Source organism: Lichenostomus cassidix, chromosome 7 (genome assembly GCF_008360975.1).
Source record: "Lichenostomus cassidix isolate B80296 chromosome 7, HeHo_3.0, whole genome shotgun sequence".
In the NCBI taxonomy this organism is placed as follows: domain Eukaryota; kingdom Metazoa; phylum Chordata; class Aves; order Passeriformes; family Meliphagidae; genus Lichenostomus; species Lichenostomus cassidix.
In genome coordinates, this window is record NC_139488.1 from 466,041 (window position 1) to 489,492 (window position 23,452).

A 23,452-nucleotide genomic window follows, 5' to 3' on the forward strand; every position below is an offset into this window, starting at 1 on the left:
ATCCTATTCTCCATGACTGGAGATTAAGACTAGCCTAAGCCACTGCAAGGAAATATTGTCTTGGGCACCAGGAAAAACATTATCCAAGTGGGAGTAAATTCAAATTATCTAAGTAGCGGCACTGGATTTTCAGCAAACCTCTTTCTTAAAGAAGTAAATAGGTGGAAGTAAATAAGGTGGTAAATAAGTAAATAGGTGGTGTTCATCTGCTCAGCTCCTCTACCAGGAAGAAACATTCTTGGTATATCTTTAGGTCCTAGCATTAAGTAGGCAGATTGAAAGACAGGAAGAAGTATGGCCATGCTTTTTTTGAGCATCTCTCTAAACTTTGAACATTTTCATATAAGCAACAGAATATCACTTTTTTTTTCTGTTAAAACTGTTTGGGATGAACTTGCTTTGGCCTTCCATTTTATTCTATTAATTATGTATTGCAGTATACTATCCTCTGATATCCCTAGGTAGGGAAGGAGAGCTAATTAACAGTGCCTTAGAAACATTTCCAACAAACCTGACTCAAACATACACTTGTATTAATCAAATTAGTCTGGTGTCTAATTGGAAACACCAGTAAATTTGCCTTGGCACTTCCCATCCTCTCCACCTCTGTCTCGGCTCTTCTGTATAAGAAAAATCCGTGGAATAAGTACCCCAAACTTCCTGTGCTCTCACGGCCAATCTTCACTTTCAGAGAGGGTTTATGACTTGCTTCCCTTCTCTCCCTATTTGGGAAGGAGGGAGGGAGGGAGGGAGGGAGGAAGGGAGGGAGGGAGACGGCGGGGCGGGGAAGGCGGGCGGGGGAGGTGCGGAAAGGGAAGGAGGGTGGAGGGAGGAAGTCGCTCTCCCGACCCGTCAGGCTCTGGGATGCTCTACGAGTCCCTCTCGCTGCGGACTGGCGGGGTTTCCCAACTTTGCGGCGGTGGCGACGGGGAGAGGCGGCAGCAGCTGCGGGGTTTGTTGTGGCCGGCGAGGTGCGGGAAGTTTGGCGGGGCGGTGCCTCCGCCGCTCCCGCGCCGCCCGCCCGCCTTCCCTCCCTTGTCAGCGCCCGCCCGCTTTGGGCTCTGGGCACGGGGAGCTGTCCACAGAGGGAGGTGCTGAAGGCAGGGAGGAAGCTGAAGGACGCGGACATCTTCTCTCCCCCTAATTTCCTCCCTGCCTTCTGCAGCCATTTTGCACCGGCGGAGTTGAGGGAGAGGGTATGCTGCAGGGAATGGAGGGGAAGGGGTAAAGAGTTGCAGAGAGCGAGAGGCAGCCATGGAAGATCCAGAATGGTGTGTCTGCTGAGACTGGCTCACTGCAGCAGCTGTCGTCAGAATCATGGTGAAAAGGAAAAGCTCAGAGGGCCAGGAGCAGGAGAGTTGCCGTGGCATCCCTCTGCCCATCCAGACCTTCCTATGGAGGCAAACCAGGTAAGAGCGGCAAGCCCTGGGCACTTGGGATACAGCTGCAACAGGGCAGTGGAAGTGCAGCGGGGGGTGCGGGCCAGCTGCTGCCCAGTGGCAGGAAGGATGCAGTTATTACTGCAACTGCAACATGAAGGCATGAAACAAACTGTTCTCTTTGCACTCAGGATAGAGCAATTTATGTGTATTGGGTATTGGAGGAGGTGTCGAGGTAGCTTAATGTAGTGGCAGTCGCAGGTATCTTCTTGATTTGACTTTAAAGCATCCATGTTTATGTAGCTCTATGCACCTTTCCCTTCCTCCCTGTCCTGTGCTCCCATCCCATCCGTCCTGCCCCCCAGCCCCCATCTTTTAAGAGGACTTATGGAGCTCTTGTATCAGGAGTAGCATCCGTCAGTGCTGCACCAGACCTGCAGCTTTGCTTCTGTCTGTATTTGCTGCCATCCTGGAAGTGTAATCTATGCTTTGAGAGGTGGACATGCAAACAGATATGTCAAAGTCTCACCTTATTTTACAGGATTGGAGAGTGAGGGATTGGAGATGTGTGAGAGACTAGCTGAATGTACGGCTGGGGCTTTATGTTCCTTGTGAATCCTGTCAGTCTCCTGTCCTAGTAGAATTCTAAACTGAAAATATTGTAGGAGCAGTGGGAGGTTGGAAGATTTGAAGGTTGTGGCTCTAATTTAAGGCCTCAGTCACAATCCCCTTATGCCACCGTCAGTGTCTTTCAAAATAAAATAGAGACAAACCCCTGCAATAAGGTGACCTGATTATTTTTTTAATATTTACTCTGATCTCATTCCGGAGGAGAATGACAGCAGAGGGTGGGTTTTCTCTACATACAGCATACAGGCCTGAACTTCACCATAAGCCTTCCGCATCAGCAGCTATGCAGAAAAATATTTAATACACAGCTGGAAAATGGATCTCTGGCTTAAAATAAAGGCAAGGCAAAGTTCAGTAATATTTAACAAATTTAAAACAAAATCTGTTGAAAATCTTTCACTGAGGTAAAATGGCTGAAAATTGTCTGATGGAAGGTTTTATCCCTGGGAACTTGAGGGTTGTATTAACTACCTCTTGACATATTCGTGTGGGCACTTTTTGTTCTGGAAAAGATAACAGCATTTATCAGATGTCTTCAACAGGTATCTGAACAGAGTTTTGGCTTTATGTCTTCCTTTACATTAAGTTTCTCAGCCTTTTGATAACCTTCTGACATGAGAATAATCCTAAAAATAACTAAGAAAAATCCCCATTGATGTAGTGGGTCTCTAATGCTTCTTCTCCTTTCTTTCAGTGCATTTTTAAGACCTAAACTGGGGAAACAGTATGAAGCTTCATGTGTGGTATGTACATGTGTCTCTTTTTCAACTCTTGTTTATAACTAACTTTTCATGCAAATCAATCTGACCATAGTGGCTAATCAGCAAGCTTCTCAGCTTACACCAGAAGTGAATTTAGTCCATTCAGCTTAATTTTGTACTTTTATCACATGAAGGATTTTAAATTTTTCCCATCTGGAGCATTTGGATATCATGTAAATCTTTAGAAACAACAAAAGGAATTTATTTGGTTATTAGTAATAAGTAATTCATTAGTAACTCCTTAGTAATTAAATAAATAAATAATGGCATGGACAAACTGAACTATGAGAGTCTGGGTCTAACCTTGACGTTCATCCTATGTGGGTGTGCTTTTGCATGAGATTGATGTCAGTCCAGTTTGTGATTGATGGAGGTTTTTCCAGCTTAAAGTATTGAAAATCTAAACAATACTAACAGGCTTTGAACAATAGTTTTACCATTGTGCAAGATGGGAAACACTTCAACCGGAAATTAGAGGGAGCATGCAGCTGGTAGCATGAATAAGGAGAGGCTATTATGGAGATACAAATAACTCTTATTTCTAAATGTACTTCAAATAAAGCCTCAAATTACAGCCGGAAAGGAGGAAAAAGGCAAGGCATGAAGCAAGTTCAAATAAAATGGGCATCTAGAGAATTTCAGAATTCCTTGAATGGTTGCTGGTCTTTGGATTGCTTAAAGCACATTAATCAGTTGCAGTCAGACTTGACAGAGTGGAAAAATTTGGTCTGGACATGTATTTTAGTAGTTTAAAGTTCTTAGGTCACTCTGCAGCAATTTTCTGACTTTCTTCTCACAAGACATTAAGCTGGAGAAGCTTTATCTGTTGCTGACTCATTTTCTTCTAAGAAATCCATAAATTTTTCAGGGTTTTTGCTAGATACTAAATAGCAGTAGAGGAGTGCTGTCTTAGTGTGTTGGTGACTAAAATGTATTTCAATTCCAGCACACGCAGAAAAAGCATAATTCCTTTTTAATGCCACTGACAGTTCCTGATTGTTGAGAGGCTGAAAAATGTAGCTTGTTGGCTTATGCCCATTATCAGGAATCTCGGCAGTGTGCAGGAGCCATGCCTTGGAATACCTCTAATCTGAGGCTGTGGCTTCACCTGTGGGCTCATACCTGTTACTGTTGGGTAGAGGGACAGAGCTTCCTTCTCTGTGCCTTCTATATGTACCTATCTGTCCGTGACTTCCTTTGCTTCCTGCTGTGCTGTTGGCATTGGGTCTCCCAGGCTGATTCTAAAGCACCTTTCTTCTGTGAGCACATAGCAGAATTTACTAAGTGTAAAAAACAAAAATCAAAAAAACCCCTAAACTGCGAGACAATGTAAATCACACGCTTCAGCCAAGAGAAAGGGAGTTCTGAAAAAATGTGTTTCATAAAGATCCAATTAATTTCCACCTTTTGGATGAAGAATTTGATTCTTCTCCAGTCTTAACATAATCATTAAATTATGGTAGAAAGTTTTCAAAGGCAGAACTTGGTTTTGAGCAATTGGTGGGATACAGCCTGAATTGATGCATCTGCTGCCTTCTGCTTCATCTGTTTCCTCTACCTGCTGGTGCACAAGAATGTCTGCCCACATCAACACATTCTGTCCTATCCAGTGGGGCAGCAGAGTGCTGAGTGCATGGGTGAGACAGGGTTTCTGGAAATTGACAGGTACTTGACTTGTCTTCTGAAACCTCCTGCTGACTATCTAACACCCCTGTATTGACTAAAAATACTGTGCACCTGTTACGTGATCTATTCTTTTATAATTACCTAGCCAGAATAGTTGTAGGCATGTCTATAGGCTGTTTACTGTCTGGCAATGCATATGACACAACATTGTTCAGTATTCTATTATTATTCTTGGCTATAATAACTTGGCTATAAACTTGCTGCAGTAGAATTTGCTGCATACTGTGCATTGAGGAAGCAGATACTGGAGGCTGAGATTCAGTGAGTACAGCATCTGGTCTGCAAGAGCATACTGCATTGCTTCTTGGAGCTTTGCTTTATGTCATACTTGAGGAAAAAAGTGGCCCTTTCATTGCATTGTTCTCTTTACCTAATGCATCACACTTACTTCAACTGGTCTATGAATAATAACCTTTAAGCTGAAGATAAATACCCTCCCCCCATATATGGTCTTAAAACATCTAAATGTGTTTGTGCTTCAATGTGGATTTAATGTTCTTCCTCCTCCCCATTCTGAAGTTGTTCTGCCCTGACACAAGGTCATTCATAATGTGCATGGGGCAAAGCTGTGAGTGACCTCACACGAATGCATGAGAGTGCTGTATATTTGAAGTCATGGTAAGGAACTCAAAGATATATTTAAATTCTTTTACTCTGTAATTACTTGTTTTGTTATTGTGAATAATTAAAATATAAATATGGAGCAAAGTTCAAAAAGATGCCCCCTTTATTTTATCCAGCCAAGGGACATGGTTGCAGAAAACCGAATTTTTGTAAGTAAAATGCTTGGCATCTGTGTTTCATTACTTGTGAATGTTTATACTGTTGCTATGTTTAGTAAACAATGGAGTCTTACCATCCCTTGTGCTATGAACTCCTAGGTTCCTAGATCTTTCTAGGAACTCTTCCTTGGTCAGTGGACCTGCCCCAGACTGACACTGCTTTCTGCCTGCACTTAAAGCTCTTTCCGGTCAGTCTGAAGTGACCAGCGGTGGTCTCAGCTTTCCTCCATGATGCAGCCTGAGCTTTGGAAGAACAGGGCAGTAAGGTCCCCTCCAAGGACACAAGTCCAGTTCAAGAAAACACTAATCATTTCTCTGTGTTTCTGCCATGGTCCTTCTGTACTGCACTGAGCTAAGCTGCTTTTTTTTTTTTTTTTTTTTTTAATGTGCACTCCTGAGAGGATGTAACAGTAGCTGCTGAGCTTCCCAAGGTCCTGGCTGCCCTCTTCCTGCCTTATGCAATTCACTGCAGGTACAGCTTCCCTGGGTTTATAGCAGGGGAAATTCATGCAACTCAAGCAAAGCTGTTAAGGAAAAAGCCAGCCAGAATGCTGCTGGAATGGGAAGAGATAGCCTGAAGATGCCTAGACAAGCAGTACAGGACAGAGCAGACAGTGACACATAGACTGATCCTGGTCACAAGGTATTTGACAGTGCCTTTGGTTCTTGGTGGAGAAGAAAGGTAAACGGAGAACAGCAGCAGTGGGAAGGCAGCCAGATAAGGCTGACCACCACTCACTGTGAAAACAGATGCCACCACCAGGCTAAAAGGAAAAATGCTTGTGTAAATGGTCCTGAGGGAGCTGAACACACACAAAGCGCTGCTGAAAGGGACCATTTCTCCAGCCAAGGCGCTGACTTCCCTCACCATCCCCTTGGCAGATGTTCTTTATCTGCCTTTGGTGTGTAGGGGGTGTTGCAGGCATGAACAAGCCTGCTATAAGTAGGTAACTGTTTTCTTAGCCAAGCTGCAGCCCTGGGCCCTGAGGCTGTGGCTCTAGACATACCCATAATATGAAATATCTGCCTTCTGACTTGGTCGCAGGGAGCTTATTCAGACATTCTCATTCAGCCTTCTTATTGAAGCATGGAACTCCTCTCAGCTGTAGCAGCAGTTGCTCAGTTCGTGCAGGGTAAAAATTAGGTCTCCTGCCCCAATGTCTATATATTCTCTATAACAGGTCCTCAAAATAGTAGATCCATAGCAGACCAAAAGGGAGGCTCTCCAGTAGCAGCCCAGGCCCTTGCATCTTGAGTGTCTGGTATGGACAGAAGCTGCGCTTTTATCAAGAACTCCAGGCAAATTCCACAGGAACACTTGTCCAAAGAATGGGACAAGCATGTTCCTGTTGGTCTGCTTGTGACAGTCATCAGTGTGGGGCTTGGTGATACTTAGTTCCTGTGCTGACAGTGCATCCACAGTAGCAGTTTTGTACCAGCCAGTGCCTGTAGCAGGCATGGACACTCAGTGGTTTCCATACAGCAGTTCTCATGTTTCTATTTTTCTGGCAAGATACAGTACCTCTGTCTCAGATGCTTGTAATCACATAAGTAAGCTATTCCAGAAGCTAGTCTTTCACTGTGGTACAGAAACATTTGGCTTTCTGCTCAGGCCAGGAAAGAATAGAAGAATCTGGTGGCTAACCACGTAGGGAAAGCTTCATGGTTGCTCAGAAGCCCAAAATGTTGCGGTAAGTACAAGCCTAATCTAAAGATACAACTGCAAACTCCTTAGCTGTCTCTCGAGTTTCTGAAGCATGCAGATTGTGGGTCAGAGCTTGCCAAAGGCAATTTCTGGGGAGCTTTCTACCCGATGCCATTGAAGCACCCAGGAATGAGACCTTGAATGGAATGGCAGGGGAGCAACAATGTGTCTTCTGTCACACTTCAGAAGAGTGTTTCAGAACAGTGTTGGTGCTCACAGTGGGTTTTTTTCTCCCCTTGCCCTCCAAACTGAATAGCTCTATCAACTGCTAAAGTGTGAGTTTATGGTTTGGCTTTTGTACTGCAGGTGAGATAATTTATTTCAATAAGCTCAGTCAGCACTGGTGCTTGGCAGACTTTTTGGTGGGCCAATTAAGCTCACTAACCTGGTAGGCACTACTTACCTCTATGCTGACCTTCCTTTTGGCTTGTGTAGAGGCTTGACTTGGCTGAATGAAGGATTCAGTGAGCTCCAGAGAGGATGGATGAGTGGAGGTGAGAGTGTGTGGCTGGAGCAATGACTGAGGAGTGGTGTCTGTCCCCTTAGGATAAAAATAAGTAAAACCTCATGTTTTTCACTGGCGCCTTCTAACTTTGTGGTGTTTGTAACCATGCATTAACTGTGCATCTCTTGTTCTACTTCTAGGGATACTTTGCTGATTTGCTTCCCATTTTTGTTATGTAATAATGCCTTGACTGGGGTACTTGTTCTAAACCTCTGTTGTCTTTATATTAACATGCCCTCAGTGCTATTGTGGATCCTGACTGCAACAAAACAGTCAGGCCTTATGATATGTAGTTTACTCCCTCACCTGTCCAGGCTTTCCAAGCATCAGCTATCTCTTCATTTTGCACCCATTCCTGAACTGATAGGATTGAATGACAGGAGATTAGTTTCCTTTCAGATAACTGTGCCCCCCAGCAGATTGCTGTAAGAGTGACTTGAAGCATTCCTTCCCTGGTAGGCAGGTTATCCACTCCTGGTGCTAAGAAACACACATTGCTGATAATGTGATCCATGGCACATTATTTTTGACTAGTCCTCAGGAAGCCAGTGTTGTTTCCACATATTACAGCAAATGCCCTCCAGTTTCAGCCATTGGTCCATAAGGAAAGTGTGTTATGTTTTCCAGCTGCAACCTTGGGTTTATAGTAGGTTAGCAGTGAGACGTTCTCCACACTTATGTTTACTGGCAGCTCTGATGTTTATTGTCAGTGTTTCAGTGTTCAGTTTTTGTTGGCACAGACTTAGTCTTCTATAATGGATAGATGTGTGTTTCTGTGCCTCTGTGCTGGGCAGAGCAGAACTGGATGTTGTAAAACTACAATGGTGTGGCACTATGCTTGCACCAGGACACCTGGCCTCTTCATAGAGCAGTTCATGTCTGCCCACACCAGCAAACAGGGCCACAACCTGAGAGAACAAATGTACGTGGCTGCTGGGACAGGCAGGAGAGTACCTGTTACCACAGGTTAGCATGCCATGCCTGGGAGTGGCTGCTCCTTCAGGAGAGCATGTTTTGACATGTCCATTTTGCTCTTCTTCTTTGTAATTAAGTCTATTCTTATTACCACTCCTTCAATTTTAGAGAAAAAAAGTTTATATGAGTGGTGTTGCAGGATAAGCTTTATGAATCTGCAGTGAGGGCCTTTGAAGTATCTTTTGGGCAACAGTTACTTGTTTGCCCAGAGCATGATAAAATTGGTAGAACAGCTTGTGAGTAAATAGGTAGCCATGAGGCTAAGCTGGTTTATGACAAGGACATGTGTTGTCATTATCTTTGCTATAGGTACTTCAGTGATGGAATATCACTGCATTTGTAACCTAAAATGAGATCTTTGTATCTGATCAGAGCAATGATTTATTGAAATGTTTGGAGCAACTAGCAATAAGGAGCTTCCCTAGGGATTTCAGAGGAAGATAGTCTTATTTTGTGTTGCTTGAGGTGGAAATAATGAACTTGCTGCAGCCGTCAGGTAAGTGTTCACAAAACCATTACATCATGGCTCGACAAAAAATTTTGTACACGAATTATTTTTGTGACAGGGTATGAAAACATTTCCTAAGGCCCACATACATTTAATGGGATTCTCTTTATGTTACACTAAACTGAAAGAGAATATGTGTTTAAGAAGCATATCCAGCACTCAGCTCCACAAATACAGGCTCCCCTAGCTCCTGTGACTTCCAACAGGATTACTCACATGCCCAGCACAACTGTAAGTCAGGATTACTGACCTTGCCCAGGGCGGCTGTGAGTCTGGCTTGATGTCAGCACTTACTGATATACAGATGGTACTTGCTTTAATTCTCTTACATTGCAGAAAATATATTGTGAGTACCATTCATTTCTTAGTCAAGTATGTCGATATGTCTGGTGAGCTTTAGTTACAGTCTGTATTTTTCAGGAAAAAATATTAAAAAATGTGCTTTTGTTATACAATTAGGTTTTGTCATACAATTAGGTTTTGTTATACAATTAGAGATTACAGGTTTTTAAAACAGAATGTTCTATGTACTGGAAGGAATGTGCTGAAATAGACACAGTGTCTTCTTTTCTTTGTTCTTTCTTTCAGTCTTTTGAAAGAGTTTTAGTAGAAAACAAGCTACATGGCCTTTCTCCAGCTCTCTCTGAAGCCATCCAGAGCATTTCTCGCTGGGAACTTGTCCAAGCTGCACTCCCTCATGTGCTGCACTGCACTGCAACATTGCTCTCCAACCGGAACAAGCTAGGTTAGTGCTCATGTAAGGTTGTTTTCCATTACTGAATGTATCAGTTAAAACATGACGGATTGATGCTCAGAGTGCCAACATATTCTAAATCCTTAGAATCCCAGTTAGTTTCTTCTGGGGATTGTCTTTTTTGAGGATTGTCTTTTTTCTGTGTAGAATGGTAACCTGGTAAAAGCTTCCCCAGTGAAGTAAGGGATCTGATGAGCAAGAGTCAGAGTAGTTCAATAACATTTGCTAGTTATTTCCCAGAAGTAATAGAATTTATTTTAGTACCCAGCAGGCATGGGTTCCTTGAAGGAATATGTATTTCTTTCAAGGCATGCTGCAGTGGTCAGTTGCAGCAGGTTATTTTATATCTTCAGTTGTTTTTTTCTTCCTATTTTTCCTTTTATTCAGACCAATGCATGTGACTCTTAGTAGATAGTCAATCAGATAATAAAGAGAGAGGCAGATGCAAATCCAAGTTACTTTACTAGTTTTTTACTGATTTCAGCAGGAATTTTTTTCCTGAGACATACCATTAGGGAACATTAACAAGACACAGCTTGAGCACATTGCAGTGCTCACTGGCATTTTGTCTTATTCAACAAAGTCAAACAGACAAGACTGTTGAGTTGGTTTCTTTTGGGACCCCTCTATTTTCATGCTGCTGTCCATTGCAGAGACTGAACTCCAAATACTGTGAAATAAATAGAGGCTTCTGATTTAGGTGGTTTTAAACGTAATGAGAGAGAACGCTGATGCATTTAATGGTAGAATTTTAAGTTTCAAATGCTTATCAGGGAGTTGGATGTCCAGCCTCCAGTGCAACTCTGAAACAATCTCAACAGTATCATTAATGGAAACCCTGTGAGATACTGTGATGCCTTTTTCCACACAGGGCATCAGGATAAGCTTGGAGTAGCTGAAACAAAACTTCTTCACACACTTCACTGGATGCTGCTGGAGGCTCCTCAGGACTGCAGCAATGACCGATTTGGAGGAGACAGAGGCTCTAGCTGGGGAGGTAGTGGTAGCGCCTTTATCCACCAGGCTGAAAACCAAGGATCACCAGGACATCCCCAGCCCAGCACCATGACTGATGAGGAGGAGAATAACAGAAGGAAGTTCTTCCAGAATTCCATGGCCACAGTAGAGCTATTTGTGTTCCTCTTTGCTCCCCTCGTCCACAGGATTAAAGTAAGTGGTACACTGATGGAGTGCTTGTGGGGAGACAGCTAAGAGCAGGAAAAGAATAATTCTGCCTTTGTGATTGTTATTTAATTCAGCCTACAGTGCACACTGGGTACCACTGGAAATGTTTTGCCAAGCTGGCAGAATCCTGCTGCCATTGGGAAGAAATCCTTCCAGTGACATGTATAATTGCTGCAGTATCAGGCAATCACAAAGGCAAATAAATCCAAAGTGAGCCATTTTTAGCCTTTGGGAATGCTAAAGGTCTGTGGCCCCTATGAAGTCTCTTGGATCCTGAAAACTGCAGAAAGGATTGTGAGGTTTAACTTGCTCCAGTGATTCTCAAGCATCACTCAGAAAAACCTAGCTAGATTTTCAGGGATTCCACTGTGGGGCTGCCACTGGGATTTGCTGTTGTCATTACTAATCATCTTGACGTTAATTACCAGACGGTGTTATAAACATGGCAGTGCAAAGGCAATGGAGCATTCCTTTGCTCCAAAGTGTGAAGCAGGCTGCAGGCCTCCTGTCTACTGGTGTTCCTCTGTTAATTTTATGCTGAGTGCATCAGTTTTGCAGAGTGATGTGATGAAAAGACATTTTCTGCATGCTCTCACTCCTGCCTCTGGAAGGCTGCCATTTAGCCTTTATGTTTCCAGCTAGGCTTCAGAAAAGAGTAGGTCCTTGAAGAAGAACTATAAAGTCCTGAAGTGATGGGGCTATTATCTGTTCTAATCCTGCCTTCTATGCTGCAACAGTTGAAGAAGATAAGAAGGAACAGGAGATAATATTTTGATTAAGACAGGTAAAAGCAAGACTGGATCTAGATTCTTTCTCTATTTCTGGTACTGAGTTCCTGTACAGTAGCATTTAGTTTATTTAGCCTAAATTTTTCATACTTGTTTACTAGTTCTCCGTAGGCTACTGGGACAGAACATGAAGAAATACTGAATTATTCCCAGTGCTACACACAAAAATGCAGGCTGCCCTTTGAATAAATGAAATTAAAGTGGGGGTAGACCTTGGCTATTAGAGATTGGAGTTCCAGTTTTTAATATTAATCTTTCTGACATGTTGTTTACAAGATGGGGTTAATAACAGTATCTCAGGTTTACCTTGAAAATCTCTGAGGTCTCTGGAATATTGTGGTGATGAACATTGAAAAGCCCATTAAAACATGCACATTTCTGTTATCAAAATGAAGTGCAAGAAGGTGCATGAAGTACAAGAAATGACGTGTGTAACCTGTTTACTTACTGAGCTTTGTCCTCTCTGTCTTGTAAGTCTCAGGGAAAGGATACTACCTGATCAGATAGCCAAAGTAACGTGTGGGCTCAAGGAACATGTGTGCACGTTTGCACAGACAGACCTAAACTATTGATTTCCTGTCTTCTGGGAGGATTTCTGTCTTGAGCCATGTGTTTTTAAATCAGGCTTTGGGGGATGCGTACAATCCTGTAACTTCACAACTGTAGGCAGAAGTGTTGGCACATTACCACAAGCTAGCAGTGCAGTGCAAAGTGAAAATGCAACATTACTGCTACCAGGTCCAAAAGCCTTTCAAGCTGCTCATTAGTAAAAATAGTAATTAAAACCAAGCTTAGCTTGTGAGTTCATTATGATCAGAGAGCACTAACAGAGGGTAGGGAATGGAAGGGCTGGAGATCTACATGCAGTCGGTTCCTGCCATTCCTTTAGCTCTCTCTGCATCATCCATTCCAACTGCTTAGGCATTTGGGATACATCTGTAGGAGAGTGTTGTGCAGCTATAATTATGCCGCCAACACTGCTGTTACCATGTTTGTTTACCTTATGGGGATAGCTGGGACTATACCAACATCTATGACTCCTAATGTAGATCTACCCTTAGGTCAAGTAAGTGCATATGTACTTGATCCTTCAGTAAATCCTGAGATTTACTTGTGTACTAATTTATATTATTTCAGCTGCTTGCATATATAAAACAGCGATGGCACAAGTGTAAGTAGTACCAGTGTCTCTGTATTGACATAGTTCAAGTACTAATGCTAATGATAACAGCAGTAATGTATACCACTACTTCATAGTAATCTGTTGCATGTTTCCTCAATTTCTAAGTAATGTTTTAATATTTAGTATTGTAATTATTTTGGGGAAGAAGTTTAAGTCTTGGAGTGTAAATGTTAAAGTTCGGCTTGAATACTAAAGTGGCTATGTATCATTAAAATGGATACTGACAGGAATGGCCTTTTCTTTTAAAGCTTAATGTCCTGGGGAAAACAGGGTTCATTAACTAGAACAGAAATTTCATGTGAAAAAAACCCCTTGTATATTTTTGTACTGAAATTTCTCCATGATTTTTTACTAGCCATAGCTGACATGTACCGAGCCTGCTGAGTATTGTCAGTAGCCCTTAAGTTAGCACATACTGGCCAGAGAACTGCACATCACTTATTTCTCGTCAGATTTATGCAGTCTTCACAGAAATTACAGTCTTCACAGACCAGAAACATTCTGTTTTTCTTTTTAGGAGTCTGACCTGACATTCCGCTTGGCTAGTGGCCTTGTTATTTGGCAGCCGATGTGGGAACACAGGCAGCCTGAAGTTTCTGCCTTCAATGCTCTTGTAAAACCCATCAGGAACATTGTTACAGGTCTGTGACTGCTGTGGTAATGTAGCTCCTGAGATGTGGGAAACCTTTTGCTTTGTTTGCCTGATGCTGCCCTTACATTCTGTACCCATCATATATGAGGGTCTATGTTGATCCTGCAGGAGCCAGTCAAACCTTAGAGTAGTTTAAGGTTGTTTCCCCTCAAAGTCAACTGACATTTGCGTAATTAGATAGGAGATGGGAGAACCATCACAAATAGGAAATTAATAACCTTTCAGTAATCTTTTGTGTCAACCTCATACAATTTCTGTTAGCCTTATCTTTCCTAGCTGCTAAGAAGGGCAAAGATAGTATCTCATAGCAGCCTGACATGAGTGAATGCATCTTTCCCTAACTGGCACCGGACAAGAATGAACAGTGAAGAGCACACAGGTGGTTCTTCTGCTATCTAAAATTTGATTTCCAGCATGTTATGAAATTAAAAAAGGTAGTTTCAAGAGAGTTTGAAGAAGACCTAGGTTGTAAATTCACTTTTGCATACTGGAAGGGGTTAGTCTTCCTTTGTTCTTCAGCCACAGTGAGACTGGAGTTGAGTGCTTAGGCTCCCAAGGCTTTGGCTTACGAAGCCTAGTTCTAAAAACACTTTTTTACTGTTATGTTTTAGACAATAGCTTTTTATAAGTCCTGCAAGGTGGTGAATTGAAAGTGAGTAGGGTATACTGCTGTAGCATTGCTTCCAGTTCTCAAAAGCATGGAAGTATAATTTTCACCATAGCAAAAATGTAATTCACTAAATTAGATTTTTCTGATAACAGGTCATTTTGGATGTCATATTTTGTTGTGAAGACTTTGTAGACCCATGGGACAGTCCAGAATTGAATAGATTCAAGTCTTCCAAATGATTTAAAACAGTCTTTGACATCTTGCTCTTTGTCCCTCTGCTTCTACTTCTAGAATTAAAATACAGGATTTCAGCCTTGGAACTTACAAAGGGAATTAGTCCTAAGTTTTCTTTGACTGTTGGAATTTTTTCTGTAAGTCTGTGTGTGTTGGAAAATCCCTAAAAATAACTTCAACGAGTAAAGTCTGAAATGAAAATGCTCCATTATGTTTTGGAAGTGTTTTCAGCAGGACAGCAATACTAACTGGAATGAGGTCCTTTATGTCTAGGAAGATATTGCTATCATAGCATTGTTTTAAACTGGGACGAAAAGAGTCGAATTTACTTAAATTTTCCTTCAAACAACAAATTAAAAAAATCTAATGAAGAAGCTTTGCAATACTTTGTTTGCAGTCAGTCTGACTCAAAGTCACATTTGCACAGCTTTCAACAGGATTTCAAGACTTATCATCCTGGTCTGTGTGATGCCCTTCTTCTGCTGCAGTATTACTGATCAAACTGTACCTGTGACATCCATGGGTTTCCTGTGCTGAAGGCATTTAACAAATTGGAAATCACAATACACTCTGAGTGATGTAACCTAGAAAAGGACCTGAATATATGTACAAATAGGATGAAGAGCTCCAAAATAAGAGGCACTAGTCTGCATGGGAAAACACAATTGATGGTAAATGGATTTAGGAAAAAAATTATACTCAAATTTAATTTTAAAGAAATAGAGATTTTCAGTAGACAGTGTTGTTGACAACACAATGGAAAGAACTCTAAAAACTAAACCAGTCCTTTTTTCTTTTTATGTATGTGACTAGTGCCTAGGAGGTCTGCAGCAGATAGATGCTGGGTTTGTTTTCTGGTTTTTCCTCGTATTATAATACTTTAAAATAAATACATTATCATGTAGGATATGATTCCTCACATGTCTTTCTTTGACTTCTTTTCTCAGCCAAGAGAAGTTCTCCCACCAACAATCAGAGTGTGACTTGTGAATCCCCTAATCTGGACAGTGGACATACTGAGGTAAGTTTTATAATAAAGTTTGACAGGCTTGAATAAGGTGCTGAGGGACGGGGGAATTAATATTGAAACAGAACTTGCAGTTGCCACCCTAAAGTATTCAATCTCCAGAAATTACAGTTATTCAAAGTTCTTCAGAGCTAAGGCTCCCAACCTAGTTTGCTGTGGAATCAAAGGGTATGGAGTATAGCTATCTGGATCTCCTTGGACTTACCCTGTCTTATAGGATGGAAGCCTGATCTTGTGTATGGCAGGAGGGTTGGAGCTTGACTTTAAGGTCCCTTCTGTCCCAAATCTTTCTAAGAGTCTATGATCTTATATATTCTCCCAGGTGAGAGCCTTGTCTTACCCTTTGCCTGTACAATGCCTTGTATTGTGAAGCCCCAGGCTTGATCAGTTTTTCCATTGTATTATGGTGTGACAGTCATGTCTAAGCTCAAATTGCAGTTATAAAACTAATATGGGAGAGATAAATATGTTTATATACCTATTTCCTTTTTTACAACTATCCAAAGAGACTACAGGTGGTCTGTGAGACAGCGCAGCCAGATTCTGTACCTGCAAAGGCTTCTGTTTCAGCATGTCATCCTGGAAATTCCTTGGATGGAAGCATATCTTCCCAAATCTCTCAGGAGAGAGGTACTGCACATCCCAGGTACAAAGACCTTCAGGAGAAACTTGGGCTAATGTGACTCAGTGGTGGCGGTCACACAAGTCCTTCATCTTGAATCCACTCTAGTCTGTACATGCTGAGGGTCCTGGATGTTTGTATCAAATTCTTAATTCCACAAACCTCAGCTCTGCGTGATGAAAAAGGTGGCAGCACTGGTTACTCTGTGCTGCTTTCATTGGAGAAGTCTCTAGCTGGCCTGTTGGGAGAGTTTCATTAGTCTTTTCTAGAATGTTGGTTTCTTATAATTAAAGACTCAAAAAATAACCTGCAGGTTCAACCCTTCTAGGTTGGATTCAGCCTCAGGCAACTGGTATATTTTCTGGCTTCCTTCTGATCAGATTTTCTTGCATTTTAGCAAAGGATTTTAGCAAGATTCTCTCTATTACTTTTATTATGCTGTCTTTGCATCTGGGTGCATAGCTGGCTTTAGGCTACTGACCTAAAGGAACAGACTAACAAAGAAGCATAGCCATGGAAACATCCTTCCAACTTGTCCTGCAGTGCTCAGGCCATGGCTTTCCAGCATGGCACCAATAAATTAATCTAGATTTGGGCATATAAAGGTAGAACTAGATTTTCAGTAGTGCTGGATACTCAGTAGTGCCGTGAAGTAAATCAAGCTCATGAGTATTTTCAGAGATTTTGGAGAGAGAGGGCTATAATTTTAAGTTTCTGTTGATCTAGGAGTGTCACTTCTCCTGAAATCTTTGGTCCTGTTGCTTCTCTCTTTTGAGAAATGTATATCCAAAACCCTGCAGTTCCAAGAAATGGCGTCATTACAGTGACAGAAGTATAGAATGCAGTGATTTTCTGGATGTCATCTAGGAACAGCTCTGATCTCTCAAATGGGAGCTCAGGGTATCCCTTTCACTACTGCAAAGGGCAAAGCTATTTGCTAAGGCTCTCATCCCATCAGGAAGCTTGCCTGATTTTGTATCAAGCCCCTTGTCAGTTCTGGGTTTTTATTTAATTGGTATTAATGTGAGCCAGTAAAACTGAAGGTGGGGACAGAGCTGCCTTTTTGTGTATGAACACTACTGCTCAGAGAGTGCACAGCTGTAAAAAAAATAAGCAGCCTTTTAAGAAGACAGAATCAGGTGATCAATTTATCAAGCAGGGTCTGTTGGTTGCCATGGGGATGAAGCTGCAGACAGACTTTGAAGAGAGCGTCATTATGCCTCATTTGCAGGACTCATTGATCAGTTAAAGCTGTACAGGGAGCTTTGGTTGCCAAGCAACAGACAACTGGGGAATAAATGTTGTTTACTCTGCTTACCAACAGCCTAAGTCCTTGGCCAGGGGTTGAAGGAAGGCTGCCTTTCCACTCTCCCTGCAGTCACAAGCAACCACGAGCTGATTATGCAGACACTACATTTTCCTCTAAATGAAGAACTGAGTTAAATTTCTGGTTTTTCAGACACTGTTTAAAAAAATGGCTTGTTCTTCTGATCCTAGCTAAGTGTTGCTTCTCCACTTGGTGTAATTCTCCATGTGCAGAGGATACAGTTTAACCCTGAAGCAAATAAAGCCACAGCCGTTTATCCAGCTGCTGCCTTGAACAGGCTGCCTGCGAAACAGACTTTGCAGGAAGGACTTCAGTTACAGATATTTCATAAGGAGAACATGCCTTGCTCCAGTCTGTGTCGTGCCTCAGGTTTGCCTGTGCCACATATAGGGGAGCATGAAAGACTGTTTAGCCCCATACACTGCTCAGGGGCCTGCAGAGTCACCAGGGAGCAATTCAACCTTTAACAATTGCTACTGAGATTATGGGTTTTATCTCCTTCGCTGAGATACTTTGAGGATATTTCTGGGTTTTTGCAGGCTGCATCTATGTGACACAACCTAGACTTGACAAAACCACCTTCACATCAGGTTTATGGGGAAAATGTTACAGCATATTCCCATTTCTCATTGTTTTCTCCTTCCTAATTCAGTTTTTCGGGTTTTTATGACATCTCATTTCAAAGTCGTCAAACTTGCAGCATTTTTACCTGGAACACAGCACTGGGGAATAAAGTTTGAATCTGTGTATTTCATATAGTTTGGTATATGCTGACGCAGATGGGCTGGTCTGCAGTCACCAAATGCCTCCAGCATTGGCCTGTGGGGCTGGCAGCAAAACAGATCTTGCAGGTTTGAGCTCTAGATCCATGTGTTGCTCTGAGCCCAGCCTTGACACCTGCTCCCTGTTTCCAAGTATGTGAGATGGAGCAGGGTTCATGTGATTCCAAGTGGTGTCGGTGTTCAATGCACACTTCTTTCTCCTTTGCCAGTTCCATACCTGCCTTGCATGCACAGGGCAGAGATCCAGCAAAGCACTTTGCACATGCACTTCACTTTAACACATGCACTTCACTTGAGCACTTAGAGGTCCCACTGGTCAGTATTGCTGCTATTCCCTAATATTCTTCAGGGCTGTGGCATTGGACCCATCTGTTCAGAATGTGGTGTTACCTAGCTGGAGATGGAGATGTCTTGTCCACACTGTTTGCATGCTGTTTAACAAAGTTGATACTAAAAACATCTTTTAACAAAAAACAAACTTGATTCTCAAATGCCTGAGAATATAATGCATGAAAGTGCTGTTTATTTTTATACAATCCAAAAATCCCAGAAGTAAGCAGGTCACAGAGGTGTGTTTCTAATACACAGAATGGAAGCATTCCAAATGTGTACTTCAGCAGGAAAAAAAAAATCCAGAGTTTCTGCCCCACCTCCAGGATTTCACACCTTCTCTTGCCATGTGATTCTTATTCCTCTGACTCTCTGTCACTTGCTTCTTTTCTGACAGATTGTCTCCTGACAGCTAGTGACTGTACAGAGGGTAGACCAGGCCAGTTGTATTCTGCTGGGAGAGCAGTGGTATAAAAGATTAGGAATAAAAAGGCTGGGGCATTTTTTTGCAAAAAGATTGGCTCTGAAAGTACATATGATGCATTTGAAATCTGAAATCTCTAGGTTCTCATTTTGGAAGCTCACTGCAGATGTCTTGGCTTTGTGTGCACTAATTTCTACAATACTTGGAAAATTCTGTATTAAAATCCTTTGGGAAATTACACCATCTGAAGGGCACGAAAATTGTAGTGAGGGCTTAAAATGGTGCTTTTCTCTAGAACACCTCAGCAAAGAATGTCCATAATAGAAACTCTTACTTATATAAGAATTAATTTATTTAGCTTAAAGGGTTAACTAACTTAGCTGCCTTGTCTGCTTTTTGTTAAGGCCTGATATGTGCAAATGTGAGCCATTCCTAAGTATGTATTACTAATATCAGAACAGCAGATGCTCAAGTGTTGTCTGTTTCCTGCTGAGCAAATTATTCAGTTAGCACAGGTGCTGGAGGCTTGTCTTCGGATCACAGTTTAAGGAAGCAACCTTATCCAACAAAACACTTAACAGCATGTACTGGAGTCCTCTGGGGAGCTTAAAGCTAAATATCCACTTACATGTTTTCAGTAATGCTTTCGTCAGCCAGGTGCCTTAGTCCCAGAGAGTTAGTTCTTTATTCAGTGAGCTGAGTATCTAGAGAGCCTGATGACTAACATTTCTACTCCTGCTTTTTGCAACAGGGTGTCCTTGGTGATTCCACCATGCCAGAAGTCTCGCTATGCCACATACTTTGATGTGGCTGTGCTGCGCTGCCTGCTGCAGCCACACTGGTCTGAGGAGGGCACACAGTGGTCACTGATGTACTACCTGCAGAGGCTGAGGCATATGCTACAGGAAAAACCAGAGAAACCACCTGAGCCAGAGATCAGCCCTTTGCCAAGGCCTCGCAGCAGCTCCATGGTGGCTGCTGCACCCTCTCTGGTGAACACCCACAAAACCCAGGTAAGCAGTTGCCATCAGTAAGAAAATAGCTACTGTTGTGGTGATGCTGTGAAGTGATGGCTGGACAAGTAGTGATAGGCACAGCTTTGGTATTGGTTCACATGCATGGAAGTCAGATATGTGCATTGATTCAGAACGAGACCCTGAGAATGATGAGCACTTTGGAGGCAGAGTCTGGTGCAGAGAGTCAGAGCTGGTGACTGCTGAAAGCTGGAATTTTGATTTGGGGTAATTAATCTAGGGTGAACCGGGATAACAGTAGTTTTTAATGTCAGAATATACTAATGTAGTTGTGAGAAGAAATGCTTACCAATGCCTTTGCATTACAGTGTAATGGTCAGGATTCACTGAGTTTTCTGGTGTACTCCCTCAAATGAGAGTAAAGGAATGGCACTTGCTACAGTATTGCACACTCCAAACACTTGAGTTAAAATACTGAATTAGACTTGGCAAAGAGTGGCAGTGAGCAAAAGCCCTCTATGTTTTTACTTCTACTGTTATTCTTTTTGCATAACTTCTATATTTGTGAACAAAATTTCAGTAGAGAAACTGCCCTAAGAGGTGTCAAGACTTGTTCCCTGTTTGCTGGATGTTGAACCCCATACTCCTGACCTTGGTGCAGTAAAGACCTTTGTGTTCGAGCTTATATGCTTTTTCTTTTGGGTAGCTCTCCTGTTCAAGGAGTAAAAAAGGTACGTTGTTGCAGTTTGAGTTAATCTCCTTGTTGAGTTGCGCTACTTTTATGTTGTGCCCTCTTTTCCTGTCATGTGGGCTTTTAAGAGCAAATGCTGGTTAACTTAGTCAATGGAACTACCTAACAAAATTTAGCAGATTCTGTTTTTGCCATCCAATTTTATGACACACCTTGAGTAAAAGGTGTGTTAATTTTGCTATCAAATGTCATTTTTTGAGTCAGAAATCTCAGAATTCTTGGTGCTTTCCTTAAAATCACTGCTTTCAGGGCTCTGACAGATTTTGACCTGTCATTTTATAAGGAAGAAAGGTGAAATATCTTTTCTCCAGTAGGGTCCTGTCCTAGGTTGCAATATTGATGTAGTTAAGTATTCTATTACCACCAGCTGTGGGCCATTAGCTGCTATCACCCACTCCGGATGACAGGCAATGGGCCATCCATTAGCTATTATCACTTGCTAATGACCCACCCCGCATGACAGGCAATGGGCCATCAGGGACCCACCGTGTGACTCATGGACTTATCTCATCCCATTGTGAGATGCTCTGCCGAGGAGGGAGGAACCAGGTGTTCCCACCTGGATATAACCTGGCTCTGGAACTGCCTGAGCTAGCCCTGTCTACTGGGTTCCCAGAGGACGAGAGCTACACTGGATCTTCAGCTGGAGACTAGACCTTCACAGGATCACCGCTTCAACTGGACTACTTCAGTTGGACTGCTACTACCACCCTAACAGGGTGTTAGGTTGTATCTGACTTTGTCAGTGCTTTTCCTTGTATTATTTCACTTATTTTTAATTTCAATCTTGACTTGTGATCTCCCACTGGTTTGTTTTCAAACCAATACAGGTCCAGATGCTCATAATCTAGAAGACAAGCATAAGTGATGTAAATATTAGTACTAGTTTTAGATCTCAGGACTTCATAGACATTTTTACCATTTTTATGGGAGCTGGTGGTTACTTGTGGTTCTAAGAGTTCAGCAGCAGCCATATTGTTTAAATTGTATTATACTTCAGTGTCATTTCTATAACTCGTTTCATACATGTGAAAGCCTGACATAGCTCCATTAAGGTTAGGTGGTATGAATTACTATTCAACCTTAATCTACCTGTGCGTGGAGATTTTATAGGATTGTTGTGCATGTACAGAAAACCCTCCTTAATATCATTTCCTGGAGGGCAATTTGAAATATATTGCTGTTGATGTGTTTCACTATTTCCATGCATGTACTGTCCCTGTGCTCTTGCTCAAAACAACCTGGTTGTTTTGCATGTTAGCAAGTTTATCTCCCAGTGCAACAGGGAGTTCAGTCAGTGATTTATAGAGGCTGTATGAATGGGATTGCCTTCCACAGGCACTGGTTGCACTTCCACAGGCACTGGTTTGTCTGTGTAGAACCCTTTTCTCCTTTCACACGCTTAGCTATTTCTTGCTTTTCCAGGCTGTTTCTCTTGCAGAAGACTGCTTTACTCCATTGTTTTCCTCTTAATATTTCTCTGTTAAATCAACTTGGCAATTCCACTGGGTACATTGTAGCTGAGGACTCTGTCCAGGGCATGTTTCTCTCCAAGGCTGAATTTGATTGTTTTTGGTAACCTCTGTGTCAGTCCTGTGTATTTTTGCTGTACTTCATCAAGATGGAATCCTGTTCCAGGGCTCTAAACTGTTACGCAGAACAGCTGTGATGGAGAAAGTGAAATGGTCTTCCAGAAAGCAAAACTTTCAAATCATGCCCCCCTTCCTTACAGCTTTGAGGACTGAAACCTGTGCAGCACACAGAAGCAGCTGGGCTCTGGTTCATCCCAGCCAAGTGCAAGGACTTTACTGCTGCTCTTATATTGAGAGTCTCATCACTCAAGTCTCTCTGCTAGTTCAGAGTAGAGAATGCCACCTCCCAAGGGCTAGGATTTGTCCTTTCTGTCAACACAGGGGGTTGTGTGCTGAGCCTTCACAAGCTCATCTGACACAGGGTTATGCTTAAAGCCTGTTTTTTCAGTCTAGAGCTTAAATTCCTAACACATTGTCATAATTTCTACTCAAAGGCTGATCAGTAACTTCTCAAAAACATTGGTGTTCTGCATTTCAGCAGGATAGATTTAAAGTAGCAGGCAAAAACTGAGTAAAGACAAACACATCTGCCAGCAAATCACGTCAGGGACCAGTGGATTTTTGTGGCAAATTCACTTCTTTCTACTGTTCTGCAGTTTGTCAGTGTAAGCTGATGATCTTTCATCTCCCTGAGCCTCATCAAAACTCTCACACTTCCTGTTGCTTTCTGTGTGTCTGAAATCATGTTTCAGATTAAAGCTTGTGCTAAAGCAGTGGGGATTGAGAGGACTATCCTATATATTCTTCTATATATATTCCTCTCATATATCCTATATATGAGAAATATCCTATATGAATTGCCTAGTAAGATGAATAGGAAAGTAAGAAAACATTCAGTGCAGCGTACTAGCACTCCTTGTTGCATGGGAAAAGGGGAAATGGGTGGAGTGCAAATAAAATGAATAACAACTTTCTCTAGAGAGTGACTTTAATCTAAACATGTTTCAGACCAGGCAACGTGTGATAAAAGACAGCTGCATTGCACCTGTATGCAGTGAATTCACTATAAGGGCAGGTGTAGGACACGAAACCTTCAGAGGGCTCACAAGCTGCTACAGTCTTGCACTTCCATTGCAGGGGAAAGAGACAAAACTTCAATTAATCATAAGACAAATGCAGCTGTAGTGCTCACTGTAATGCTGATAGAACGCCAAGAGTCTCAAGTATAATATCGTGAGAGCTGAGAGAAATACTAATGAGCTGGTACACATAGAGTCATGCAGGAGGAAGACAATAGAAACAACAAAATCTAGAGGAGCAGCCACCAAATGATTTTGCTTTCTTAT

At 42.1% G+C, this 23,452-nt stretch overlaps 1 protein-coding gene across 16 annotated transcripts in view; it reads left to right on the plus strand.

Moving 5' to 3' along the window:
- Positions 1 to 834: 834 nt before the first annotated feature.
- The window catches only part of UNC80 (unc-80 subunit of NALCN channel complex), a 137,564-nt gene continuing 114,946 nt past the window's right edge, over positions 835 to 23,452 (plus strand). For 10 of the 16 annotated variants that reach the window (XM_085065667.1, XM_085065678.1, XM_085065669.1 and 7 more), the window contains exons 1-8: positions 842 to 1,409; positions 2,704 to 2,752; positions 9,520 to 9,676; positions 10,557 to 10,855; positions 13,359 to 13,482; positions 15,285 to 15,358; positions 15,871 to 16,010; positions 19,601 to 19,862. In XM_085065667.1, the coding sequence (XP_084921793.1) occupies positions 1,318 to 1,409; positions 2,704 to 2,752; positions 9,520 to 9,676; positions 10,557 to 10,855; positions 13,359 to 13,482; positions 15,285 to 15,358; positions 15,871 to 16,010; positions 19,601 to 19,862 (1,197 nt within the window). In that variant the 5' untranslated portion in view covers positions 842 to 1,317. Of the gene's footprint in view, positions 1,410 to 2,703; positions 2,753 to 9,519; positions 9,677 to 10,556; positions 10,856 to 13,358; positions 13,483 to 15,284; positions 15,359 to 15,870; positions 16,011 to 19,600; positions 19,863 to 23,452 lie in introns of all 16 variants that reach the window. The other 6 variants (XM_085065679.1, XM_085065680.1, XM_085065676.1 and 3 more) reach the window with 4 other exon arrangements.